General features: G+C 43.7%; 3 protein-coding genes across 3 annotated transcripts; 2 read left to right on the top strand and 1 right to left on the bottom strand.

Annotated features, from left to right (window-relative positions):
- Positions 1-2,836: 2,836 nt before the first annotated feature.
- LOC117039170 (shematrin-like protein 2) lies at positions 2,837-3,459 on the bottom strand. Its single transcript, XM_033136238.1, has one exon. The coding sequence runs from the start codon at positions 3,416-3,418 to the stop codon at positions 2,837-2,839; it is 582 nt and encodes a 193-aa protein (XP_032992129.1). The 5' UTR covers positions 3,419-3,459.
- Positions 3,460-8,775: 5,316 nt separating this feature from the next.
- On the top strand, positions 8,776-10,416 carry LOC117039167 (shematrin-like protein 2). Its single transcript, XM_033136236.1, has 2 exons — positions 8,776-8,882; positions 9,826-10,416. The coding sequence occupies exon 2, from the start codon at positions 9,844-9,846 to the stop codon at positions 10,414-10,416; it is 573 nt and encodes a 190-aa protein (XP_032992127.1). The 5' UTR covers positions 8,776-8,882; positions 9,826-9,843.
- Positions 10,417-18,656: 8,240 nt separating this feature from the next.
- Positions 18,657-20,149, top strand: LOC117039021 (claw keratin-like). Its single transcript, XM_033136053.1, has 2 exons — positions 18,657-18,745; positions 19,524-20,149. The coding sequence occupies exon 2, from the start codon at positions 19,545-19,547 to the stop codon at positions 20,088-20,090; it is 546 nt and encodes a 181-aa protein (XP_032991944.1). The 5' UTR covers positions 18,657-18,745; positions 19,524-19,544; the 3' UTR covers positions 20,091-20,149.
- Positions 20,150-26,989: the final 6,840 nt, after the last annotated feature.

Raw genomic sequence — 26,989 nt, 5'->3', positions numbered from 1 at the left:
CCTTTAGGTAGTCTCACTACATCACCTACACTTTTGGGAAGCTACCATTTGCTGTAGTGCTTCACAACCCCCTAGGTATCCGCAACCGACATAAAATCCCTTTCCCCAAAATAAATTTACTCCATCAGTCAAAGGAACTGATTCAGATAGTTTTCAAGCCGCTGTCTATATTTACTTCCGTTTTGAAGTCAGTCATTTCAGCAAAGTCGGGTGAGGAGAGAGCTGCTATTCTTGAACCCATCTCTTTCTGTATCTGCTTCATCACAAACTGAATTTGCTCCCTGCATGTTAGACAAGGACTCCACCTCAGCAGAAAACAGTCCCCAGGTTTGCCTAGAGCAGCTTTTACCTTTTGACTCCTAGTGACAGGGTAAACCTTCTCTCTTGCTCCCAGTACATTCTGCCTAAGAATTTTGCCTCATCTTTCCCTCTCTAACAAAATCTTTGCCTCAGACACTGGGAGCTAATCAGGATGCCCTCTGTGACCTTTGTTGTTTTGTGAGGAAACATCTTTGTGGAAGTATACAGATCTTCTCTTAATAAAGTGATTCCTGTACCTGTGTCTAGAGATGCCCAATATGTGTTGTTATTCATTAAAACTTCCTCCCAGGGCCGTCTTAAGCATATCCGGCACTGTGGTGCAAAGATCTCTCCGGCGCCCCTCTTGGCAACTCCAAAACAAGGGAGGGGGCGGTGGAAAATGTCCTCTGCCTTCCCCACCGCCCCTATCCCCGGCGTGGTTGCGGCGATCAAGCAGGATCAAGCATGCTGGTGGACATGCTCTCCGGCGTCGGGGTGCCTGAGAAGGCAGCCCAGGAAGTCTGTGCGCTGCCTTTTGCCAGGAAGCAGGAGGAGGACAACGACCAGGAGCAGGGCTGTCTTTAGCAGATGCAGAGGCTTGGGAAGGAAGCTGCATGCCCGCCAGCCATATAGTTGGTGGGGCAAAGCTTTCGGGCGTGCAGGGAAAGGGGAGGCTGCCGGCAAAGCCGCGCAGCTCCCCCACTCGCTAGGGCACCCCTGAGAGGCCGGCGCCCTGGCTCAACGAACAACTAACACCATTGGGAAAGACGGCTCTGCTTCCTGCGTTAACTCAGTGTCAAAGTTTTCAGCTCATTTTACAGAGTTTAACCTTTTGGGAGGGCTTTGGGGGAGATGTCTACAGCTTTTGCCATTTTAACTGGGGAGCTGGGGCACTAGGTGTTACCGATCTGACTTCCCACCTTTCTCTGTGCAGTTTGCCTGCCTCTCCCCTCCACTTCAAGGCTGATTGGTCTGCTAACACAACCACCTCGTGGACATTCTGAGGATTTCTGTCTTTCAAAATTAGAGGGAAATGTATAGAGAGACTTTTTTTCTCCCTTTCTCCTATTGCTAGAAGCAGGGGTCATGCAGGGAAGCAGAATCTTGCAGAATTCAGTGAAAGCAAAGGATATAGTTCTTCACAAAATGCATAACCTGCTGAATTCAGTACCAGAAGATGTGGTGATTGCCACTAATTTGGGTGGCTTTAAATGCAGATTACTAATCAATCAATGAAGTCAAGGTTTAAATGTGCCTAATATATTTCTTTAACTCATGTATGCAATAATGTAAAACTGTATCAAAATACAGTATCTGACTAAGAGGCTGCACCATTTGATTACATAATCTCCAATCAAAATATATGTTATTGTCCAAATTCTTGTAACATATTGATTACATGGGGCTACCTTTGAAGGTGACCCGGAAACTGCAATTAATCCAAAATGCGGCAGCTAGACTGGTGACTGGGAGTGGCCGCCGGGACCATATAACACCGGTCCTGAGAGATCTGCATTGGCTCCCAGTACATTGCTGAGCACAATTCAAAGTGTTGGTGCTGACCTTTAAAGCCCTAAATGGCCTCGGTCCTGTATACATGAAGGAGCTTCTCCACCCCCATCATTCAGCCCGGACACTGAGATCCAGCGCCGAGGGCCTTCTGGCAGTTCCCTCACTGCAAGAAGCAAAGCTACAGGGAACCAGGCAGAGGGCCTTCTCGGTAGTGGCGCCCGCCCTGTGGAACGCCCTCCCAGCAGAGGTCAAAGAGATAAATAACTATCTGACATTCAGAAAATACCTGAAGGCAGCCCTGTTTAGGGAAGTTTTTAACCTGTGCTATTATAATGTATTTTAATATCTGTTGGAGGCCGCCCAGATGGGCGGGGTACAAATATATTGTTGTTGTTGTTGTTGTTGTTGTTGTTGTTGTTGTTGTTGTTGTTATCACTACAAAAGCTGCATTCCACAATATTTTCCACACCGTGCAAATGTTGCAAAAGTACAAAAGATTACCCAGCTAATATGGCTGTTGCTTCTCTGAATAAATAATGGCTTGAGGCACTCTGAAAGGGGACCCAGTACTTGTTTAAGAAAAAGGGGAAATGATAATTCTCTCGAGGCGAATGTACCTTATTTTAACCACATAGAACTAAACCATTCAGGGGGGCCAGAGAAAAAGATGTCCTGCAAATGCTCCAGTTTTAGTCTGGCCAAAAACTACTTTAGACAGCTGAGGCCCTGGATACCTTGCTATGCGGAACTGAGGCTTTACATTTAAAAAACCAAGACAAACAGGTTATCAGAATGCGGAACAAGCTTTATTGACAAGGTCAAGCAAAAAGCATTGAAAGTTGTATAAGGGGCAAAGAAGACAATCGGTGTAGAAGGATCTTTTTCTTCTGGACTCTAAAGCAAAGAATGGAGGATGAATTCCAGGAGGGATTGCTTGAATTCAGCTTTTCTGAACCATGGCCAATAGATCTGTATCAAGCCCTCTGATTATCCGTTCAGGATATACGTCTTCGGTTTAATTGTCCTACAAACAGATGCTACCACGACGCCCAAATTTCTTTCCAAGAAATGCCCTTTTCCTGTAGCCCAAACCATAGCCCAAGCCCCCAGAGCTTCCAAGAAGGCCACCCCCGAAGCCACCAAAGCCTCCTACCAGCCCAGAGCCACCAACGGCACATGGAGTGTTGCCTCCAACAGCCACAGGCTCACAGCTGGCAGAGAGGATGGGCCCTGGGATGGTCAGGACAGAGGCAGGTGGCTGGATCACGACCTCTGCTGGTGGGATCTGGTTGATGGGTTTAGGGATAATCCCATCTAGGATGCCAAGGTTGGCTGCTCTTTCAGCACCTCCAAATCCAGAGCCAAGTCCTCCAAAACCGGAGCCGAGACCTCCAAATCCAGAGCCGAGTCCTCCAAAACCGGAGCCGAGACCTCCAAATCCAGAGCCGAGTCCTCCAAAACCGGAGCCGAGACCTCCAAATCCAGAGCCGAGTCCTCCAAAACCGCAGCCAAGACCACCATAGCCAAGACTTCCTGCTGAGCCAAACCCAACAGTGGGGGTGGAAGCCCAGGATGGGACAGCACAGGATGGACCACAGTCAACCATTGTTGGATGGAGGTGAGTCTGAAACCAAAAACACCAAGGGACAGAATCAGCACAGGGTACAACACTTCAATGGACAGTGGGGAGAGTATTTCAGACATAATGATCCTCAGGCATTATGATATTTTCCCCATTAAACTCAAACCATCTTCCTTTCTCCATGACTGAAAATCAGCTCTCTTTGATAATTCTGAAAACATTAAGCCCTCATGCCTGAAACCTTTATTGTTCTCTGCTTTTGTTACTACAGCCCTTCTCTTCATTGTGGATCCCAAATCCAATCCCTGGTGATTTCAGGTTGGTCTAGGAATGTCCCCTGCCTCAAGGCCTGTAGAACAACGGCCAATCTGAGTAGATAAAACTGAACTAGGGGTTCCAATGGTCTGTCATGGTACCGTAGGACAACTCCCTATGCTCATTTGAGTCAGGTATTTATTCGGAACCAAAAACAGCAAGGGACAAAATAGGTGTGGGGTACATCACTTCAGTGGGGATGGACCACGTCAACCATGGCCGAAGAAGAATCTGAAGCATAAAATTTAACAACTAAGCTGAATATGGAGCCTGGAAACCAAAGAGGACTAAATAATTATAAAAGGTCAGATATAAGGTAAATCGGGGGAGTCAGTGTGTAGTCTTTTCTGCTGTTGCAGACTTCAACTCCCATCAGACCCAGCCAGCATGAACGACAGAGAAGGGTTACGAGACTATAGGAACCTCACTATAACTGATGAGTGAGAACTACATCCCTGTGGTAGACACTGTAGAAAAACAAGAAAATACTCATATACCTTATTAGGCTGTTTCCACGATCGTGCTCTGAATAAAAAAGCATGCTATGTCAACAATTCTATCAAGCATTTTTTGACAGGCTGGACCACAGTAAACTATTATTGATCCAGGTGGGGATGAGTATGAAAAAATAAAGCTGAAATCCTTTATCTATTTACCTGGGATTAAGCATTAGTGAATACAATCGGGTTTACTTATCAGTAAAATGCAGAGTTTTGTGCTATAAAAGGCAGAAGTGTGTGTGTGTGTGAGAGAGAGAGAGAGAACGACATTTAGGAAGAGAGAGAATAGAAAGCTGGTGCCACCTTCTAAATCAGTGTTTTTCAACCTTTTTTGGGCAAAGGCACACTTGTTTCATGAAAAAAATCACGAGGCACACCACCAATAGAAAATGTTAAAAAAAATTAACTCTGTGCCTATATTGACTATATATAAAGTAATTCTCTTGAATTTTTCAATTTTTCCCACGGCACACCAGGCAACATCTCGCGGCACACTAGTGTGCCACGGAACAGTGGTTGAAAAACACTGTTCTAAATATCACACATGCATTTAACATGCATGCATGACATTACCATGGAGATCTTCTCCTGCTGTGTTTGCTAAATGGCACAACCAGACTTCAGCTCCCATCTGCCTCAGCCACCACAGACAATGGTCATGGAATATAGGAGATGTAGTGTTCATAAACATCTGCAAAGCCCCTGGTTCTCCTTCCCAGTTCTAAACATATGTCCAAAGAATCAGGGGGTGACTTATTTAATAAACCCGCAGGAGGTGAAGGAGGGATGGGGAACCTGTGGCCCTGAAGTTGTTGCAGGATCCCAAGTCCTCTCAGTCAGCATCCCCAATGGACAAGGATGAAGGAAGCAACATTGGAAGGACCACAGGATACCCATCCCTGGAAGAGCCATCTAGCCTTACTTTAATGTGAACTTATGACAAGCTTGGAAATATTACCCCAAGAAAATGGGCTTACCTGCTGCTTTCGTGAGATGTAGTGAAGGCAGGAGAGTCAGATGAAGCTGTTGGAGAAACTGGAAGAACTTCGAGCTTTTATACAGTTCTGCAAGCTGCCCCAGTGACCAAGGGACTGCCTCTTCTGACTAATTTTTTTTTTTTTAGTTGTTGACAGTTTAATGTGCAAAATTACTCCACTAAGCACAAAAGCTCACAAAATTAAGTGGTTGTAATAATGAAAGACTAATAGTCTTAACACCATTCCCTCTCCCTTCCTTTTTTAATTTTGCTGACTTCGAGTCTGATGCTTGAAACCAGATGCACCCAGAGGGAGCAGATAGAGATCTTCAAAGCTCTTTCATCAGCTTAAGGGACTCTAGGACATCATCAAAGATTTTGCATATGCATACCAGATTCTAAGAGATCTCCAGTACCAGTGTCCTCATGAACATCCATCAGCACACAGTTGTATTCACTTTCCCCTCATCTACACTTTTCTGCAGTGCAATTCTCTTTAATTTCATACATCGTTGTGCCTTCTTTTCTTTAAGCTATGTGTTTGCAGGCACAGTTTTCTCCAATGTATTCATTTTGCTACCCATTACAGTGCTACCTTGGTTGTCAAACAACTTAGTTGTCAAACAAATCAGCTTCCAAACACTGAAAACCTGGAAGTAAGTGTTCCGGTTTTTGAATGTTTTTTGGGAAGCCAAATACCCAGCGCAGCTTCCACTTGAGTGCAAGAAACTCCTACAGCTAATCGGAAGCCGCACCTTGGTTTTCCAATGCTTTCGGGAATCGAACGGATTCAGTTTGAGAACCAAGATTCCACTGTACTTGGCTAACTGCACTGGGAAATGCTGACAGCTACAGATTTTGTAGCATAGCAATGTTTCAGTTTGCACATTGTTTCAAAAAGGGTGAATAAATTTTGTTTTTTCTTTAAGGGTCAATTGAATTGAATTTCTCTCCCATTCCTAGACTCACCTGCCTCGCCACCCCTCTGTCACTGAAAAAAAACTTCATTCCTGTTCCTACTTAAACTTACTCTACTTGGTCCTTGGTCCCTACTGTCATGGTAGTGTATATGGTTCTGACAAGATATCACTGCACTCCCATCAGCCTCAGCCAGCATGGTCAATAGTAAAAAATTATGTGAGTGAAATCCACAAAAACTAAGGGGAATCCTTTTGGCTACATCTCCCCTGCTTACATTAAGCCTAAAGCAAATACATCCAATCCTGGAATGGGGAATCTGTGGAACCTCAGATATTGCTGAGGTAAATATCCAAGGAAATGTGTGCACAGTTCCCTATTCAGACCCACTTCTTGACATTTTTTAACAATGCCAGAGGCTGAGCTATAAATGGCTAATAGCTATGATAGCAGTGTTTGAAATTCACCAGGCGCCAGGCTCCTTTTGCACCTGGCTATTGGACGTTTGCGCTATATTTCGTACTATATGGTCTGAAGCTCAACATCAAAAACACTAAGATCATGGCCACTGGTCCCATCACCTCCTGGCAAATAGAAAGGGAAGAAATGGAGGCAGTGAGAGATTTCACTTTCTTGGGTTCCAATATCACTGCAGATTGTGACGGCAGTCACGAAATTAGAAGACGCCTGCTTCTTGGGAGAAAAGCAATGACAAACCTAGACAGCATCTTGAAAAGCAAAGATATCACCTTGCCGACAAAGGTCCGTATAGTTAAAGCTATGGTTTTCCCAGTAGCGATGTATGGAAGTGAGAGCTGGACCATAAAGAAGGCTGATCGCCGAAGAATTGATGCTTTTGAATTATGGTGCTGGAGGAGACTCTTGAGAGTCCCTGGAGGAGACTCTTGAGGGTCCCATGGACTGCAAGAAGATCAAACTTATCCATTCTTAAAGAAATCAGCCCTGAGTGCTCACTAGAAGGACAGATCCTGAAGTTGAGGCTCCAGTACTTTGGCCACCTCATGAGAAGAGAAGACTCCCTAGAAAAGACCCTGATGTTGAGAAAGATGGAGGGCACAAGGAGAAGGGGACGACAGAGGATGAGATGGTTGGACAGTGTTCTCAAAGCTACTAGCATGAGTTTGGCCAAACTGCAAGAGGCAGTGAAGGATAGGCGTGCCTGGCGTGCTGTGGTCCATGGGGTCACGAAGAGTCAGACACGACTGAACGACTGAACAACAACAAATTGGACGTTTGCGACCAAGTGCAGATGCCCAGGCACCAGAATGGTGCCTGATGTCCCCACCATCTGGAGGTTCATGCCTGGGGATCCTCAGATCTTGGCTGTTTTCATACACTAGCAGCACATCCTGTAGAATTCTGTTATATTTTATTTGCACAATCAGAATGAACTTCATTCTGTTCTCAATGACCAGCTTCAGGAACCAAAAGGTTGTATTGAAAAATACAACGTTTGAGCCACCTGGCCCCAAAATGGCAACGGGGCATTCCATTTTGGCAACTGTAACCCTGGTTCAAGGAGCCATATGTCGCCTAGCTTATATACCTGAGCTTCCAGCACTGTATGTATGTTCTATTTCCACTATCAGAGACAGTAAGCCTCTGAATACCAGTTGTGGGGAATCTCAGGTGGTGACTGTGCTGTTGCATTTAGGTCTTGTTTGCAGACTTCCCGTTAGGAGATCTGGTTGGCCACTGGGAGAATAGGATGCTGGGTTTAATGGGTCACTTTTAGCCTGATCCAGAAGGATTCTTTTTTAAAACTACAGTATGTAAATTCACGGAGAATGAGGGTATGAGGGTTCCATAGACATGGATCCAGTCGACCCTTTTTATGCCCTTAAATCCCTGGTTCTTCAGAAACAGCTGGCACTATATTAACCTTTCGTTTCTTCAAATATCTCCTTTGAAAAGAATTCCCAAATAATTGTGGAAATTCTCATACTCTTTCTTGCTTTATTGCGTACACTTATCCATACCTCAATATATGATACGTTTGCATCATTGAAGACTGGAAGAACCTTGTTCTCAATGGCCAACTAGATGTCCATGGGAAGCCTGGCAAGCACGAACTGAGCATAACAGCAACTCTTTCCCCCAAAAAAACCAATATTCTTGATTATAATGCAATTTTTGTACGTTATTTTCACTTAGTACAGTATGTCCATTCTTATGCGCAATTTTGTACACATTACCTAGCTGCAGAACTGCATGGAAATATTTGTGTAAGTGTGGATTTCATAGGAGCACACTGCTTCAATTGCTATACCATTTCAGAAAACGCAACCTGGATCAAATTTCTCCCCCAATCTTACCTCCATGTGTTGCTATGTGTTGACTAACTAAAATCCTGGGTATAAAAGTCAATTAGACTTCTGAGAAAATCAACAACTATTTTGAAAATGATGAATGGGGACAAAGCACCTTTTGATCCACCTGCCAGGAGGAACAGACAAGGATTTTTTATTTTTCTTAATCTTTTATTAGCTTTGTCTTGTGGAAGAATGACTATGAGAAGAGTGGAGTGCTGTGAAAACATTTAACACTTCTGCCTCGTTTCTTAATTAGGGCCATGATGCATTCCAGAAATTGCTTACTAATTAAAGCCAGAGGGGAAAGGAGGTGTATCCAAGCTGGATGTGGAACCACCAGCAGATACAGATGAAATGGTATAAAAGGGCTCCCTGAGCTGAGATCTTCCAACAGCTTCCTTTGGCTTCAACTCCTTCACTTCATTTCTACTCCCTCTGAGACTTTGGTAAGTCAAGTGTGTGTCCATATGATGTTCAATTTGAATTATTCTTGCAGTGGTCAGGTAACTGAACTCCAAGAGAAGGCTAAAATTCTATTACTCTGTGAATTTGGTAGATCTTCCACCAGGAACCTTACACTCTTGTTGACTGGCTTCTTTTCTCTATCTACCTTATGAAATCAAGTATTTAGCTGCCTGATTCTGAGTGTTAGTCCATCTAGCTCAGTTTTGTCCACAATGACCAGCTGTAGTTCTCCAGAGTTTCAAGAAGGGAGTCTTTACCAGCTCAATCTGCAGATTCCAAGGACCAAACCCGGGATGTTCTGCATGACAACCACATGTTCAGCCACTGAACAATTCTCCTTCCCCTAAGATTAAAGTAAGGTCCTAATCTTCATTGTTCCGAATAAATACCTGACTCAAATGAGCATAGGGAGTTGTCCTACAGTACCACGACAGACCATTGGAACCCCTAGTTCAGTTTTATCTACTCGGATTGGCCGTTGTTCTACAGGCCTTGAGGCAGGGGACATTCCTAGACCATCCTGAAATTACCAGGGATTGGATTTGGGATCCACAATGAAGAGAAGGGCTGTAGTAACAAAAGCAGAGAAAAATGAAGGGCTTAATGTTTTCAGAATTATCAAAGTCAGCTGATTTTCAGTCATGGAGAAAGGAAGATGGTTTGAGTTTAGTGAACTGGGAATAGGGAAAATATCAAAATGCCTGAGGATCATTATGTCTGAAATACTCTCCCCACGAATTAGTGCTTAATGTTTGTTGAATAACCAAAAACAGCTGGTTTTCAATCAAGGAGAAAGGAAGATGGTTTAAGTTGGGGGAAATGGGGATGGGGGAAATATCCAAATACCTCTGAGAGATCCCCTGCGCTCCCCATTGAAGTGATGTACCCTGTGCTGATTCTGTCCCTTGGTGTTTTTGGTTTCAGACTCACCTCCATCCAACAATGGTTGACTGTGGTCCATCCTGTGCTGTCCCATCCTGGGCTTCCACCCCCACTGTTGGGTTTGGCTCAGCAGGAAGTCTTGGCTATGGTGGTCTTGGCTGCGGTTTTGGAGGACTCGGCTCTGGATTTGGAGGTCTCGGCTCCGGTTTTGGAGGACTCGGCTCTGGATTTGGAGGACTCGGCTCTGGATTTGGAGGTCTCGGCTCCGGTTTTGGAGGACTCGGCTCTGGATTTGGAGGTGCTGAAAGAGCAGCCAACCTTGGCATCCTAGATGGGATTATCCCTAAACCCATCAACCAGATCCCACCAGCAGAGGTCGTGATCCAGCCACCTGCCTCTGTCCTGACCATCCCAGGGCCCATCCTCTCTGCCAGCTGTGAGCCTGTGGCTGTTGGAGGCAACACTCCATGTGCCGTTGGTGGTTCTGGGCTGGTAGGAGGCTATGGCTATGGGTCAGGTCTCCTTGGAAGCAATTTCGGTGGCTACCTTGGAGGTTCCAATTTTGGTCTGAGGAGGGGTGGGCTCTTTGGAAGGAAATCCCTGCTGGGACGTCGTGGCAGTGTATGTGTTTAGGTATATTGAACTCTTGAAGAACATATGTGTGATGATGACAGGAATGACCCTCAACAGAAAAAGATGATGCAGATCCATTACTGAGTGTCTCATTCTGGATTCTGAAAAATCTGAGCTTTTGGGACCATCATCAAGCCAACAGCTTTTAGATGGCTCTTAGCAACCTTTCCTTACTCTTTTCAAAGTCTTTCCTCAAAGTTTGTAATAATTTCACAGCCATGTTCCATTGTGTGTGCCTTTTCCTTGTTCACTTCTGCTTCTTGTACGATTGCCCACACAATATTTTCCTCATTTTCAATAAAGCTCATTCTGAATTTGAATACCTCTCTCTTTCTTGGTTTGTTACCTTCCCTTGTGTCTCAAAAGGAAAGGGGGGGAAGGGTATTCTCTTACGCTGGAACAGTTTTGGTGTATTTTGACTTAGGGAGTTCCTGAGTTAACAGAGAACCGAAGGGAGGACATACTAGGCTCATAAGTTAGTGGAAGAGTGGGAACCTGCATGAATTCAATATTGATCGCATTTGTACCCCACCCTTTTTTCAGGGAGCTCAAGGTAGAATACATAGTTCTCCTCCTCCCCATTTTATCCTCACAACAATCCTGTGAATTTTGTTAGGCTGAGCATGAGTTGACTGGCACAAGTTCACCCAGCGACGTTCATGGCCAAGTGGGGTTTTGAACCCTATTTCCCCAGGTCTTTGTCCAACACTCTAACCACTACACAACACTGGCTCCTTGGGCTTCCCAAATGTTGCTAAGGTACAACTCCAATCATCCCTGGCCACTGGTTGTACTTTGTTTTGGACCTAATAGTGGGGACCATGGTGAACTTTTGGTAGAGGCAATTGTGATTAAATCCCTTTCTGCATCGGACCTGAAGAGACAATCTTTTAAGTGCCTCTTATCCATCTTCATGACCACCAGAAAGATCTTGTAATTAATATTGGGTCAAGAGGCATGGGGTGCCATCCTTCCAACATTTGGTCTGTTCCTGTTCTGTGTGGGACAGAGCGGGGAATCTCTCCTCCGAGAGAGATTGAAGTCCTTTCACATAGTTTAGACGCAGATAATAAGTTCTAGCCGTTGTCACATCCGCTTCCAGGCAGAGAAGAGCAGCAGGGGTCCCATTGGGGAGCGAGAGCACTTTCCTGAGGAATTTCTTCTGCAGTATTTCTAAGGCTTTGCTAGCATTTGGGTCCATGCCCCATATCGCTACTCCGTGAAGCATCAGGGAAACCACTTTACTGGCAAAGATTTTCAACACAGGTTCTAGTAACTGGCCACCCATTGTAAAATAGAATTTCATTAATGCCATATTACAACAATTAATCATACTTTTAACATTTCAAACTCTAACTCCCCTCCCCCTCTTTCTTTACATTTCTTTTCATCTTCCTGCATACTCCAAATTATCTCAACATATTCTTTTATATATCTATTCTCATATACAGGTGAAACTCGGAAAGTTAGAATATCGTGAAAAAGTCCATTTATGTAAGCAATTGTTTTCATTAGCTACTGGAGTTAAATATATGAGATAAGACTCATGACATGCAAAGCGAGATATGTCAAGCCTTTGTTTGTTATAATTGTGATGATTATGGTGTACAGCTGATGAAAACCCCAAAGTTGAGATTGTGAAATTGGGGTTCTCATCAGCTGTACACCATAATCATCACAATTATAGCAAATAAAGGCTTGACATATCTTGCTTTGCATGTCATGAGTCTATCCCATATATTAGTTTCACCTTTTAAGTAGAATTACTGAAAGAAATGAACCTTTCCACGATATTCTAATTTTTCAAGTTTCACCTGTATATCCCATATATATTTTTTGAAATTGCAGGGGTTTTTTACATTAATCCTGCTAAAGTCACAATCTGTTTACAGTTCGTTTGTAAATACTCAATAAACCATTTCTGTTCCTTTCTAAAAAAATAATATATATATATATTGATTTCTTAATGCATGCCTAATTTCAAGGCACTCCTACCGGTGATTGGTTCTGACACTTTTGGCATGTGTGATCTCCCTCCCATGGCAGACTGCTGGGAAAAGGAGAAGAGAAGGACAAGGAAGGAGCTTGCCACAATTTCTTTGGAGTAGTGCTTTAGCACGAGTAGTAGCAGGAACACAGCTTCCAGGTTATATCTTTTTCAGGGTGGTGGGTTATGTCTTGCAGGGGGGGGTAGCTTTTGCTCCAGATGCTTCAACTGTTGGGTGGTCTCCTACTAAGTTCACGGGTGTATGCTAGTCACGTAGGTTAATTTCAACTTGACATGCGGTGGATAATTTCTGAATAGTGCTATAGTATTTAAGCCTTGTGTATCATCATCAAAATGGACGCAGGTGGCGCTGTGGGTTAAAGCACAGAGCCTAGGGCTTGCTGATCAGAAGGTCAGTGGTTCGAATCCCCACGACAGGGTGAGCTCCCAATGCTCGGTCCCAACTCCTGCCAACCTAGCAGTTAGAAAGCACGTCAAAGTGCAAGTAGTTAAGTAGGTACAGCTCTGGTGGGAAGGTAAATGACATTTTCGTGCGCTGCTCTGGTTCGCCAGAAGCGGCTTGTCATGCTGGCCACATGACCCAGAAGCTGTACGCCGGCTCCCTCGGCCAGTAAAGCGAGATGAGCACTGCAACCCCAGAGTCAGATTCGACTGGACCTAATGGTCAGGGGTCCTTTTACCTTTATCATCATCGACATCACTTTTAATTTGTATACCATCTTTCTATCTTACAATACGCAAGGCGGTTTACTAGCTGAAGAAACGAAGATTGTACATCTTATCACAATCTAATCCAATACAAAAATGTGCTAATAAAACATAACTTTGAAATAAGTAACCTACGTCAAATAAAGTAGCATTCAACAATCATTAGAATAGTATAGAATAATATTAAGTATCAACATTTAAAAAGTAAACAGAAATCTACTCTTAACTATTACAATAAATAATTTCTAAACTACAATCAATAAAACAATGGCAAGCCACAGTGCATAAAATAATACAATACAAATTGAGAGGCAGAGACTGGAGGGTCGGGCAAGGCTGATGAGGTCTCTCCCCTCAAACTATTGTGTACTTATTTATTGGATTCTTATCTATGTTGAGGCTCCAGTACTTTGGCCACCTCATGAGAAGAGAAGACTCCCTGGAAAAGACCCTGATGTTGGGAAAGATGGAGGGCACAAGGAGAAGGGGACGACAGAGGACGAGATGGTTGGACAGTGTTCTCAAAGCGACTGGCATGAGTTTGGCCAAACTGCGGGAGGCAGTGGAGGATAGGGGTGCCTGGCATGCTCTGGTCCATGGGGTCACGAAGAGTTGGACACGACTGAACAACTGAACAACAACAACATCCATGTTTCAGCCAAGATAGTTTGCAGAACAGCTTACTGACATTATGAAGCCAGTCCCTGCCCTTCGGCTAAAAACTAAAAAGACACAACACCACAAGTCAAAAGTTGCTGGTTCCAAGTGAGCTGATGGAGCGGCCCTGCTCCCGTTTCCTCCCTCCCTGCTCCCTCTGCTGCAGCCTGGTGGAATTACAGCAGCTAGCTGATAGTTGGCAGACGGAGGAACCTGGTGGAGCTGCTCTCTCAATGGAGCCAACAGAGTGGCTTTGCTTCCCTCCTCTTTCTCTCTGCTCTATCTGCTGCAGCCTGATGGAATTAGTGGGATGAAAGCTGATAGGGGGGGGGACCATAATGGAGCTGTGTTCTCAGGAGAGCTTCTGTGCCTCCACCCAGGGGCGTCGCTGGAGGGGGGCAGGGGGGCGGTCCTCCCCAGGTTCCAGGGGAGGGGGGTGACACTTGGGCCGCCCCGCCCCGCCGGCGGCTCCCGAGCAAGCTGCGGAGCGAGGCTGCTCCGCCCCACGGCTCGTGCGGGGCCAGCCTGCTGGCACCGCGAGTGTGGATGCCGTGGCGACGTTGCGAGCCTGCCGGGTGATAAGGCAGTTTGTGGGCAGCTGCTGATCCCGCACGGCAGCCCCACAAGCCGCCTTTTCACTCAGAGGGCTTGCAACGTTGCTGCGGAAGCGGCGGCGGGAGCCCAGCGATGGAGTGTGCACACGTGAGATGTCGCTCGTGCGCACTCTGTCTGGGCCAGTGCTGCCTCTTCCGCGGCGACGTTGCGAGCCTGCCGGGTGAAAAGGCAGCTTGTAGGGAGCTGCCAATCGCGCACGGCAGCCCCACAAGCCGCCTTTTCACCTGGCAGGCTCGCAACATCACCGCAGAAACGGCGGCGGGGGCCCAGCCACGGAGTGCACACACGTGACATTTTGCGCGTGCGCACTCAGTCCTGACGTTGCGTCGTGACGTGTTGTTCAGTGTTCTTTCAAGTGACTTATAAAAAATTTCCCCATTCTTTATTGAATTTATTGTCCTCTTGATCTCTGATTTTCCCAGTCATTTCCGCCATTTTGGCATAGTCAGCCATTCTTCTTTTGTAGGTAATTTGTCCTCCTTCCATCTTTGGGCAAGAAACACATTCCATAGCTCAAGGACCGCCTGTCCCCATATAAACTGACTCAGAAAACGATGATGGATTCCAACTCCCAACATCCCTGAGGATGGGCCACACTGGCTGATGAGGAGTTGGGAGTCCAATAAATTCTGAAGGGGCTACAGCTCTCCCTTCCCCAATGAAGGGAATGGGGACATTTGGAAACTCCCTGAGAAGCATGGCTGGGTTTGTGCAGCTCATCTTTTAATGTGTCATCAAATTCTCTTGAGGAGGAACCTCAGGATATTAAGTCAAAGATTCCAACTGGGCAATTTGTAAGGACGGTTCTATATCAGAACCTTTCCCCTTGCCCCTGGTGTTGCTGCCCTACAAGAGCTGAGCTGACGAAGCATTAGGGAGGTACTGAAGTCAGAGCTTCTCCCAACATCCCTCAGGGATTTCAAGGCTCTTGGCTAGGGAGCTGCACACACGCTAATTTAGAACAGATCGAGCCATTTCTTTGCCTAATTGCTTCATGGCTTTACCATATTCTCTGTGATCACGGCTTCCCAAGGCATCAAATGTCCAATGCACCTTCTTCTCTGTTAGCATTCTGCTGACCTAATGGCTGCTACCATTCTGCTGACCTAATGGCTGTTACTATTAGTTGGAAGAAAACACCTCTGACACTGTTTTTTAATTGCAACCACCACCTCAACAAATCCATACATTTTTGCACATGGAATCATTCCTGAAACTCAACCTCAGTCCACCAGTTGGAAGGCAAGAGTGAAGGCATAGGAGGCACAAAGACCAACTGGGTGGTTTTCACTGATGTCCATACTTAGTCGAAAACTCGCTCCTTCAGAGGGAATGTAAACTTGGGGGTTGGACTAGATGACCCTAGTGTCCCTTCCAACTCTAAGATTCTATGATTCATCAAAAACAGGCAACCTCCCATCCATCTGATCTAGGGAACTATTCACTGACTCAGTCTTATCTAAATTGAACTTCTTCTTTATTGGTTCTCATCCAGTCTCTTACTGAGGCCAGACAATGGTCTAGCACAGGCTTCCTCAACCGCGGCCCTCCAGAAGTTTTTGGCCTACAACTCCCATGAACCCTAGCTAGCAGGACCAGTGGCCAGGGATGATGGGAAATGTAGTCTCAAAACACCTGGAAGGCCGAAGTTGAGGAAGCCTGGTCTAGCACATCCACTGCCTCACCTGCAGATGTCAAGAAGAAGCAGAGCTGTGTGTCACTAGCATATTGGCAAAAACATACTACAAAACTGTATACAACTCCACTCAGCAGTTTCATGTAGATGTTAAACAGCATAAGCAATAAGATTGAATGCTGAGGAACCCCATATTGAAGGCTCCATGGGGCCAAACAGCACTCACCAAGCATAATCCTCTGAAAAATGCCATCCAAGTAGGACCGGAACCTTGGCAAAGCCATGCCACCCACCCCTAACTCATACTATTGCTCAGGCATAGGCAAACTCGGCCCTCCAGATGTTTTGGGACTACAATTCCCATGATCCCTAGCTAACAGGACCAGTGGTCAGGGATGATGGGAATTGTAGTCTCAAAACATCTGGAGGGCCGAGTTTGAGGAAGCCTGTTCCAGAAGGATATCATGATTGATAGTATCAAAAGTCACTGAGAGGTTGAGGATAATTGAGTTGGCATTTGTCTGTTTTGGAAGAAAATGGAGGAGTGTGCATTTGCGGGTGAAATTAAACTGTTGGAAAGTTGCAGTACAGACCGATGTGGGAGAAAACATGAAAACACAAACAAGGACATGTTTCCCCTGGCTCTCTCCCAACAGAGGTTATCATACAGGGTGACCCAAGCAGTTTCTGTGCCAAAACTGGACCTAAACCCCAAATGAATTTGACCTAGAAAATCAGTTTCCTCCAAGAATGCCTGGATCTATTCCATGACCACCCACTCAGGGGCCTTGCTCTGGAGAGGATTGGCAAGTGGCCAGTAATTACCGGTACTTAGATTTTCTGAATCCACAGAGGGTTTCTTGTGTGGTATCACCACTGTCTCCTTCAAGCAGGCAGGGACACACACACACATCCCTCTTGCAATGAGGCATTAATTGTCTCCCTGGCCCAGCAGCTGTTCCCTTCCTGCTAATTTTTATCAGCCAAGAGGGGCATGGGTCCAGAGTGCAAGTGGTTTTGCCCTGACTGACCAAAGCACCTTGTCCACATCCTCGAGCCTTACTAACTGAAACTCACCTAGTGTAACAAAACTAGACAGAGCTCTGGACACCTCTAGAGGTTCATCTGATGTAAACAGCGGAGTCAAGGTTCCAGTACATGGGAGCAATTCTATCCTCCAAATGTTTTGCAAACAAGCTGCCATTCCCCCTCCCCGCCCCTCACCTCCTTCAGGCCAGATTGTAAAAGGCTCAACAGTACCCGGAAAAGCTCTGTTGGACGACACAATGAGGACGCAATGGAGGCAGCAAAGTATACCATTTTCACCAGGTAGGCTTGATGGTGAGCTCTCACCAGTGTTCAACTGAATTCCACTGGAGTTTTCCTCCACTCACATTCACATGGATATAGTCTGAGCATGACTTAGTTCAGAGGTGGCAAAATATTGATCATCCCAGTGTTACTGAGCTACCATTCTCAACAAGCTCCTGTGCAACCAACTGGCTGGGGAGTATCACCCATGGTTTAGTTCAGGCTGCCTCAACCTCAGCCCTGCAGATGTTCTTGGCCTACAACTCCCATGATCCCTAGCTAGCAGGACCAGTGGTCAGGGATGATAGGAACTGTAGTCTCAAAACATCTGGAGGGCCGAGGTTGAGGAAGCCTGGTTTAGTTGGTTTGGAAACAGGTCAGAGATGGGATGGGTCTCTGCCAACTCTTACAACTGTCACTCCAGCTGGAGCTCCACAGACTCACATCAGCACCATCAAACATGGCCAAGGGGCGTGGATGATGGGAGTTGTAGTTCAGTAATATTTGGAGGGTTACAGGTCCCCCACACCTGATTTAGTTTCAAACAAGGTGGGATGGAAGTAACTGTTCAGTTTTGAATCTCATTTCTCTCTCTCTCCCTCAAATTCAATTCTTCACATTTAAACAGAAATTCACCAACATTTCATTGCAACTTTTGCCTACATTTTGTATGCTAATTTCACTATCAATTTAATGCACATTTCCCTTTAATATACACATTTTTGTACTAATTGGTTGGAGGAATAAATATTCCAATATGAAGAAGTAAACGTTTTGAAGGTTGTGTGTGTTTCAGATCACCTTTTTTTTGAGACATGCTAAATGATTTCTCATTAAAATGCAGACATAATCAAATTTACCCCCAATCCATAGATGTAACCTTCCATACACGCACACACAGTTCTTTACAAAGCAATTTAAAACATAATGGTGCAGTTATTTGAGTTGGCTTCATCATTTTTTTAATGAGGACTATTAAGCTACTTCTACCTGCACGTAGCATGTGTTGCAAATAAATTACGAACATTACAAGCATTAAATGATGGAAAGATTATAATGAATGCTTTTTGAAGTGCTTTGATGATCTGGGTGTAAATTGAAGAACACCATGCTGAGGTCAATGATAGAGGGAAGATTTAAAAATGTTAAGAGTCCTCATACTCCATTGTGACAAAAGCAGGTTAATCCTTAAATTCCTTCTGCTTAGTCAAGCAAATTTCTGCACATGAAAATAAATTTCTCCCCAGCAAAGGAGAAATTTAATGAGAAAAGGGTTGTGCCCTAACCAGAAGGAAGGCTGCAAGAAGAGTATAAAAGCTTAGACTTCTCTCCGAAATTCCATCAGCTTCATTTGACTCTCCCATCTTCACAACAGCATCTTCCCAGAGAAGCAGGTGAGTATGTTTTCTTGGAGGTATTCATTCTTATAGAAAGTTTAGGTAAATCTAGACTTAGCTGAAACTTCCACTAGATTCTACAATTCTTCAGTACTGGGATAGCTAACCTTTGACCATCCAGGTGATTCTGGATTACCACTTCCATCTCTTTGGACCATGCTGATCTGGTCTAGTGGAAGTTCTAGTCCAGCAACATCTTCAGAGCTACAGATTCTAAATGAGGTGATGTAGAATGGCTCCCCTCACCTGTAACCAACTAGATGATGCTAGAATACAGCTACCATCATTATTGATCATCATTGGCCATGCTGGCTACTTCCAATGGGAGCTGGTGTCCAGCAACATCTGGAGTCCCACAAGTTAGCTTTGAAACACTGCTTTGAAACACTGACAGCTTCTTAGCTAGATGGTTCAGATTCTCCCTGAATGCTGGTTGTTGTAGACATCCCAGAAATTTCGGGCTGGCCAGTGTTGAAAACGAAATGCTGGACAAATTGAGATGTGGGTTCTATATTCTTTGCTACCCCCTCTTTTCCTACTCCCGACCCCAAGTGGCCTCCAAAAAGTTGCCCGAAAAGGGATGCAGTCCTCGGGTGGAAGAGGGTATCCCACCTCAGAAATAAACTCTAAAGAAGTAGGGGACTATTATGATACACTGAAAACAAAGCCTCTCTCATTTGTGTAATATGGCTACAGAGATTGTGCAGTGAGTGGCAGAAGATGCAAACACTCTTTGTGATTCTGATGCATATCTGTTTCTCAAAATTTGTTCTAGATTCATCCCATCACTGAAACCATGGTTTCCTGTGGCCCATCCTGTGCTGTCCCATCCATTGCTTCCTGCCCCACTGTTGGATTTGGATCAGCAGGAAGTCTTGGCAGTGGAGGTCTTGGCTATGGAGGTTTTGGCTATGGAGGCCTTGGCTCTGCCGGTCTTGGCTATGGAGGTTTCGGCTATGGAGGCCTTGGCTCTGCCGGTGCTTATGGCATTGGTTCAGGAGCAAGCACCAACTCAGCACAGCTTGGCACCTTGGATGGGGTTATCCCACAACCCATCAACCAGATCCCACCAGCAGAGGTCACGATCCAGCCACCTCCTGTCACTGTGATCATCCCAGGACCCATCCTCTCTGCCAGCTGTGAGCCTGTGGCTGTTGGAGGCAACACTCCATGTGCTGTTGGTGGCTCTGGGCTGGCAGGAGGCTTTGGTGGCTTTGGTGGCTTTGGGGGTGGCCTTCTTGGAAGCTATGGGGGTTATGGCTTGGGCTCTGGCAGCTGGAGCAGGGGTGGAATCATTGGAAGGAAGTCTCTTCTGGGACGTCGTGGGAGTGTTTGCTTGTAGACCGATCCAACCTGAGAAGAATATCCTTATGAAACAACCATTGACCATAGAACTCAATACAGATCCATAGGCCTTGGTTCAGAAGAGCTGACTCCAAAGAACCACTGCTGAAGCTGGGCACTTCATTATCTCCCCACCTTTGCTTTGAAGTCCACAGGGCCAAGATGCTTCTGTGTTCTTCTCATTGACTCTTCTGCCACTATTAATGCCATTTCTGTGACCTTTTAATAAAGCTTTTTGCATCCTTCGGGTAACACATGTGTTTTAGTTTTTCATCATTTGGCATCCATTCCACACTGCACAGTTTCTCAAAGCTCACATTGCCGGAGCACCTTTTTTGTCCAAACTTAATTGTGGGTGGGCCGGACAGGAGTACACCTCATTATCCCTGACATTTAGCCTTGCTGGCTGGAGCAGGTCGGAAATGACTTCCAACCACTCCTGGAGGGCAATAGGTTGTCCACTCCTGGTTTTCATTGAGGGGTATTCCCCTTGATCTACAAGGCTGAAGAAAGTGGGGCCAAGGTGCAATTTGGCCTATATGTTTCCCTTTCATCTAAGCACCCATGATTAGGAGCACTCCGCATTGCAACATTTTTATTGTAGGATCCACTTGTGTAGCTATTAAGGACCTTGGTACATAGTTAAACCAAGAAACTCACTCCCACAGGAGGCAGTGATGGTCGCCAATTGATGTGGGTTTTTTGGGGATTTTTTAAGGATTAGACAATTTAATGCAGGGGCTACTAGCCATGATGTGGCTACTAGCCAACCTACAGTTGGAGGTAGCCATGCTTCTGAATACTAGTTGGTGGAAACTGCAGGAGAGTAGAATGCTCTTTTGCCTGAATCTTCCTCAAAGGTTTCCCATGGGAACATCTGGTTGGCCAGTGGGAACAGAATGCTGGACTAGATGGGCCATTTCCCTGATGCAGCATGGTTTTTATGTTCTTAAGAAGATATGAGGCATTCTATCACTAGGCTAAAATGAGCTCTTGCATTTGGGTGTGTCACAGAGATGGCACAGAAGTTTGTCTATATAGGGATGAATTTGGTTCTTCTAATGTTGTTGGATTCCTGAGGGGAGCCTCCGGCCCACCAAGGGTGACCAGTGGTCAGGGATTATGGGAGATGGGTTCTAGCAACATATAGACCCAAATTAGCCATGCCAATTAATTTCAATGGTTCTGCTCTGTGTAGGACTAACACGTCTTCACTGTTGTTGTTTTAACTCAATAAATAAAATATAAATGGGCTAACCCAAAAAGACCAAGAAGGCAAGGGGTGGTGTTTTTTTTTTTTTAATGATGCAGCAAGACCTTTATTAAGATGGAGCGAAGTAAAGACAGAGTAGTCTCAAGAGCTTATTAACTCCCTGCCCATCACCAAACATGTCATAGTCATACAGCAAAGCATAAATATTAACAATGGATATGGCATTTTTCAATTGATTGGAACACGGCTTAGGATGCAATTAAAATTGACACTAGCTCTCAACTCAGATATCATGTTGTCTCTACCCATGACAATTCCATGCTCTGACCAGTGTCATTCTATAACATGTGTACTCAGAAGTATGCCCCACTGAGCTCAAGGAGACTTACTCCCAAGGTAAGTGCGTAGAGGATTACAGTCTAAATAACAAGGAAACAAAAGCAGTATGCATGTAGCAAGATCTATTTCCATTCATTTAACCCACAAATAAAATTACTTTTCAACAAAAATCACATTTACAAATCAGTAAGGCAGTTGGATTTGCTTGCCTTCATGATACTTATGGGTTATATCCAGCATTAGTCCTACTCAGAGTTGACCCACTTGATTTAATGGACGTCATTAAGTTAGGGCTATTATTTTCATTAGTTGGATACCACTCTATGACTCCAATTATCTACTTTTGGCTATGCCTAAGTCTTCCTGGTTCTTTATTGAAGTGGTAAATCTCTATACTATTCCAGACTACACCAATGAATTAAATCACGATAGAAATTGTCTCCATTTTTTGAATGTAATGCATCAAAGAGAAAGCTAACATTTCAGGAAAGAGGAACTTAGCACCTAGCTTATCTCTCTGACATGCTTGCTTTAGATATGTAAGAATGATGTTTTATGAGTTTTAGGAAACATAGGAGGTCACCTGATGCTGTACCAGACAAATGGTCCATTTAACTCAAGACTACTAACACTGACTGCCTTTGGCTCTTTTCCAGGCCTTCTAGGAGATGCTGGAGATTGAACCTAGGACTGATTGCATGCAAAACATGTGCTTTACAACTGAGCCATAGATTTCCATCACATGAGTGCCACCTACAGTCTGAATTAGCACAGTTCACACATACATTTGCCACCTCTGGCACAAGTCATGCTAACTTATCCAGTAGATTTAAGAAATCGCATGCAATACTGAATTGTTGATTGAATCAATGTTAATATTAGATAATTTCCTTTGGAAGAAAGTCGCTTTCATTTGCAAGACATTGGAAATAAATAAAAAATGTGTTGGATCCAACTCAGATTCAAAAGAGATCTACTGAAATTAAAAAGGCCCAAGTTTGTCATGACCATTAAGTTCAGTGGATCTACTCTAAGTAAGACTAATGTCGGATGCAGCCCATTGCAAACTTCTCCCTGGAGATGTTCCCCTTGTTTTCAGATCTATATCAAAACTTGTGATCTGCATTGTTCTGTTTGATGTTTAAGTATTCTGATATTATGATCTCCCATGTACAGTAGACCCTATGGAGCCTTGTTGTTCCATCCTTTGTGTTCCATAAACCTTGCAATGTCAAATCTAGGGGGGGGGGGAATCCATAGCATAAGATGAAGTGGATTGGGAGGTGGGCAAGCTAAACACGCATAGAGTGAAATATACTTTAAGAAAAGTTTGAAGACGCACATTTCCAGCTTACTTTGGTTGGAAACATGGGGTGCAAAGCATTTCTATATCGTTCCTGAATCAGTTCCGTTTTTTTCCTTCCATTCCTGGTTGGTTTCCTGGGTTGTCTCTTTAGCATGGTCCACAGGGATTGCAAGGGTTGTAGGACAACCTACGTGGACGTCGGGAAAATAGACCAGAACCAGCACAGGGTGTGTTTCCACCCACGGAGACAGGATCACAGCTGGCTGAGAGAATTGGCCCTGGAATCGTCACGACCACGGGGGGTGGCTGGATCACCACTTCCGCTGGAGGGATCTGGTTGATGCAGGAGGGGTTAAGGCCACCGACGACACCATAAGGGGTCAGTGACCCACCACCACATGATGGGACGATGCTGCATGAAGGCACACATCCGTAGGAGCACATGACCGGTTGATGGACTTGACACTAAGAAAAGAAGAAGTTGTGAGTAAAAGGTTGTCTGTGTCAACTGTCTTGGGAATATAGGATGCTCCTATAGAATGAGTCAGGCTAATAGTCCATCGAGCTCTGTAATGTAACTCCCATCATCCCTAGCTAACAGGACCAGTGGTCAGGGATGATGGGAATTGTAGTCCCAAAACATCTGGAGGGCTGGGTTTTGAGGTGCCTGATCTAGTTCAACTCCCTGCAATACAAGAATATGTAGTTGTTCCATACGGGGATCAAACCTTCACCTTGGCATTATCAGCACCATGCTCTACCCAAGATGTTGTAAAGATTTGGTGCGCTGTCATGGAACAACCCCATTGAAGAAGATAACAGTGGTTACTTAGACATTCCCGAGAATTTTAGTTCTGTGTGAAGAATAGGCATCTCCCAACTCTTAGCACCCTTAACAAACAACTGCTCCCACAATTCTTTGGGGGGAAGCCATGGCTGTTTAAATCTGTATGATACTGCTTTAAATGCATGGAGCTCTAATGTTTGGTCTTATTCCTTCCCCTCCCTAGTAATAGGAAGCTGCTTGTTCCAGTCCTACCCCATGGAGCACCACGGTACAAATGTGTCTGCACTTCTGTGTGTCTGCTCTTCAAATACAGGTATATGAAGATGGCTATTGTATGATCCCTTAATTCTTCTCCAGATGAAACATGCCCAAATTCTCGTGATCTTTCAACCTAGGATTTGGTTTTCAAGACACACTCTATGAACAGTATTTGTGCTCCTTGGCACTTTTATAAGTACTCTACATCTTGTTTTCATACTAGTTTTCAAATTATTTTTTAAAAAAAGTTCATATGAAAATTAGTATTTAAAAACGCACTCAATACATATTTATCACAAAATGCATATATTTTTTAATCTCAATTTATGCATTTCTAAAACTGTTATTTTGGACTAGAATTTGCATTTTAAACACATTTTTCATCCTTTTTTGGAACTCATTTTTTGAAGTGTATAACAAATTTAAAAGTGCCCAATTCTGCATTAAGTATATTCACTTAAAAATGAAGACTTCTGGTTGCCTCCAACTAAGTTATACCCAGAGTAAACCAACTGAAATTAATGGAACTACACACACCCAGCATCTTTCTCGCCAAATTCTCAACACATTGTAGCAAATGCGAAGAACCTTTGGTCCCCTAGAGGTTGCTGAACTACAACTGCCATCAGCCCCAGAAAGCATGGCTGTCAAGGGTGATGAGAATTGTAGTTCTGCAACCTCTGGAGGGCCAAAGGTTACCCACACCTGCGTAGAGATAGATAGATAGATAGATAGATAGATAGATAGATAGATAGATAGATAGATAGACGATAGATAGATAGATAGATAGATAGATAGATAGATAGATAGATAGATACGGTAGATGATAGATGATAGATAGATAGATAGATAGATAGATAGATAGATAGATAGATATGATAGACAGATACAGTAGATAGGTAGATGATAGATGATAGATGATAGAGATAGATAGATAGATAGATAGATAGATAGATAGATAGATAGATAAGTAGATAATAGATGATAGATAGATAGATAGATAGATAGATAGATAGATAGATAGATAGAGATAGATAGATGATAGAAAGATAATTTATATCTCATCTTTCCTCCAAGAAGCACAAGGTGGTAGACATAGTTCTCCTCCCCATTTTTATCCTCACAAGAATCCTGTTAGGAAGGTTAGGCTGAGAGTGAGCTGACTGGTCCAAGGTCATTCAGTGAGCTTCATGGCTGAGTGGGCATTTGATGCCTGGTCTTCCCGGGTCCTAGTCTGACTTTCCAACCATTACACAACACTGGCTGCAATGCACTTACCTCTAATCCACAAAGGAGAAGCAGTTGAATGGGATCAAGCTTAACGAAACTGTTGAATGAGCTGAGAACCTCGAAAGCTTTTATACCATTTCCTGGCCATAAAAAAACAGTGGGAAACAACCTGTTTTTCTTTCTTTTTTGGCTGAGGGTTCTAATTAGCCTTCAGCCCATAGCTCTTGTTTTGTGTGTTTTTCACCCCTCGTTTTGTCTAAGTGCTAACTTTTTAATTTTTTAATCTTCAGGCTTTTGGAAAGGGTGATTAATCTGTCATTTGTCTCATAGTATGTCATTTGTAATTTTTTACACCTATTGGTTTCTTCCCCCTTCCCATCCTTTGGGGGAAATTCCAAGGAGCTAATTGGGGGCCAACCCAGACTGAATTCATGGAACAGATCCTTGGAGTGGCAGAGTTTCTTTTTCTTTGTTCCATCAGCAGATCAATAAGAGACAAATAGCTTGGAGCTGTTTTCACACTACAATTAGAGAGGATGATGAAAAACAAGCAAACCCTGAAAAATAATGCTAGCCTTATCAAAAGTTAGTTCCCCTTCCATTTAGGGTGTACCCTTGTGTAAAATCATTGGATGATTTTGGAGTTCCAGTCTTGGTTTCAGAATGGAATTGATTTAATTTAAATCCTGATAGATAGATAGAGATAGATAGATAGATAGATAGATAGATATAGATATAGACAGACAGATGATAGATAGATAGATAGATAGATAGATAGATAGATAGATATGATAGATAGATAGATAGATAGATAGATAGATAGATAGATAGATGATAGACCGATAGATAGATTGAGATAGATAGATAGATATAGATAGATATAGATAGATAGATTTAAGTTAAATCAATATCTAGCAATATCTCTCTCTATCATCTCTATCTCTATCTCTATCTCTATCTCTCTATCTGCTGTGTTATATCCAATGATTGAGTTGGGAGGAGAACTGGAATTCAGTAGAGATTTACAAGGAAATCTATTGAATTTACACTTTCTGAACCTACTTGAGAACCAAAGGACAGCCATCCTTTGAAATTTGCACTTATCCAAACAATACTTGCAAATAGTTTCATTTTCAATATATATATTTAAAAATATCAAAACACAAATACTGCAGACATGGCACATAATTATGTTTAAAGGCATCTGAAAGCCACATGGATCAAAAACAGAGGGTTGTACCCTACTGAGTTATACTCAGAGTTAGAACCATGGAAATTAATGGGCCTAAGTTAGGCATGACCATTATTTTTTTTTAAAAGGAATTTATTGGTATTTAAACAAAATACAAAAAAGAATACATACAAAATACAAAATACAAAGCAAAAAACTAATACAATACATAAAAACACAATTAAGAAAACAAACAAACATTCAAACACCTATTTTACTATTTTAATCTTGTTTATAATCTTACTTGGGGGACTTCCTCATGCCCTCTCTTCTGCATTCATTTCAAATATACTGTAGTAACTTTGTAACCACTTTAACTCTTCTTTTACAACTAATCTTAATCCTTATCTATCAATTTATATCTATCACCTTATTCTTAACAGAAATACAAAAAAATAGAAAAAATCACAATTCTATCTTCTTATATTCTATTTTAAACTAACATTTTAATGCTATCGCCTATAATATCCACTGATTTCAATTTCAGATATCTAACTTTTCGCGTCGTTTCAAATAATCTTTAAATTTCTTCC

Source organism: Lacerta agilis, chromosome 17 (assembly GCF_009819535.1).
Source record: "Lacerta agilis isolate rLacAgi1 chromosome 17, rLacAgi1.pri, whole genome shotgun sequence".
In the NCBI taxonomy this organism is placed as follows: Eukaryota; Metazoa; Chordata; class Lepidosauria; order Squamata; family Lacertidae; genus Lacerta; species Lacerta agilis.
This window is presented reverse-complemented; position numbering and strand designations above follow the sequence as displayed.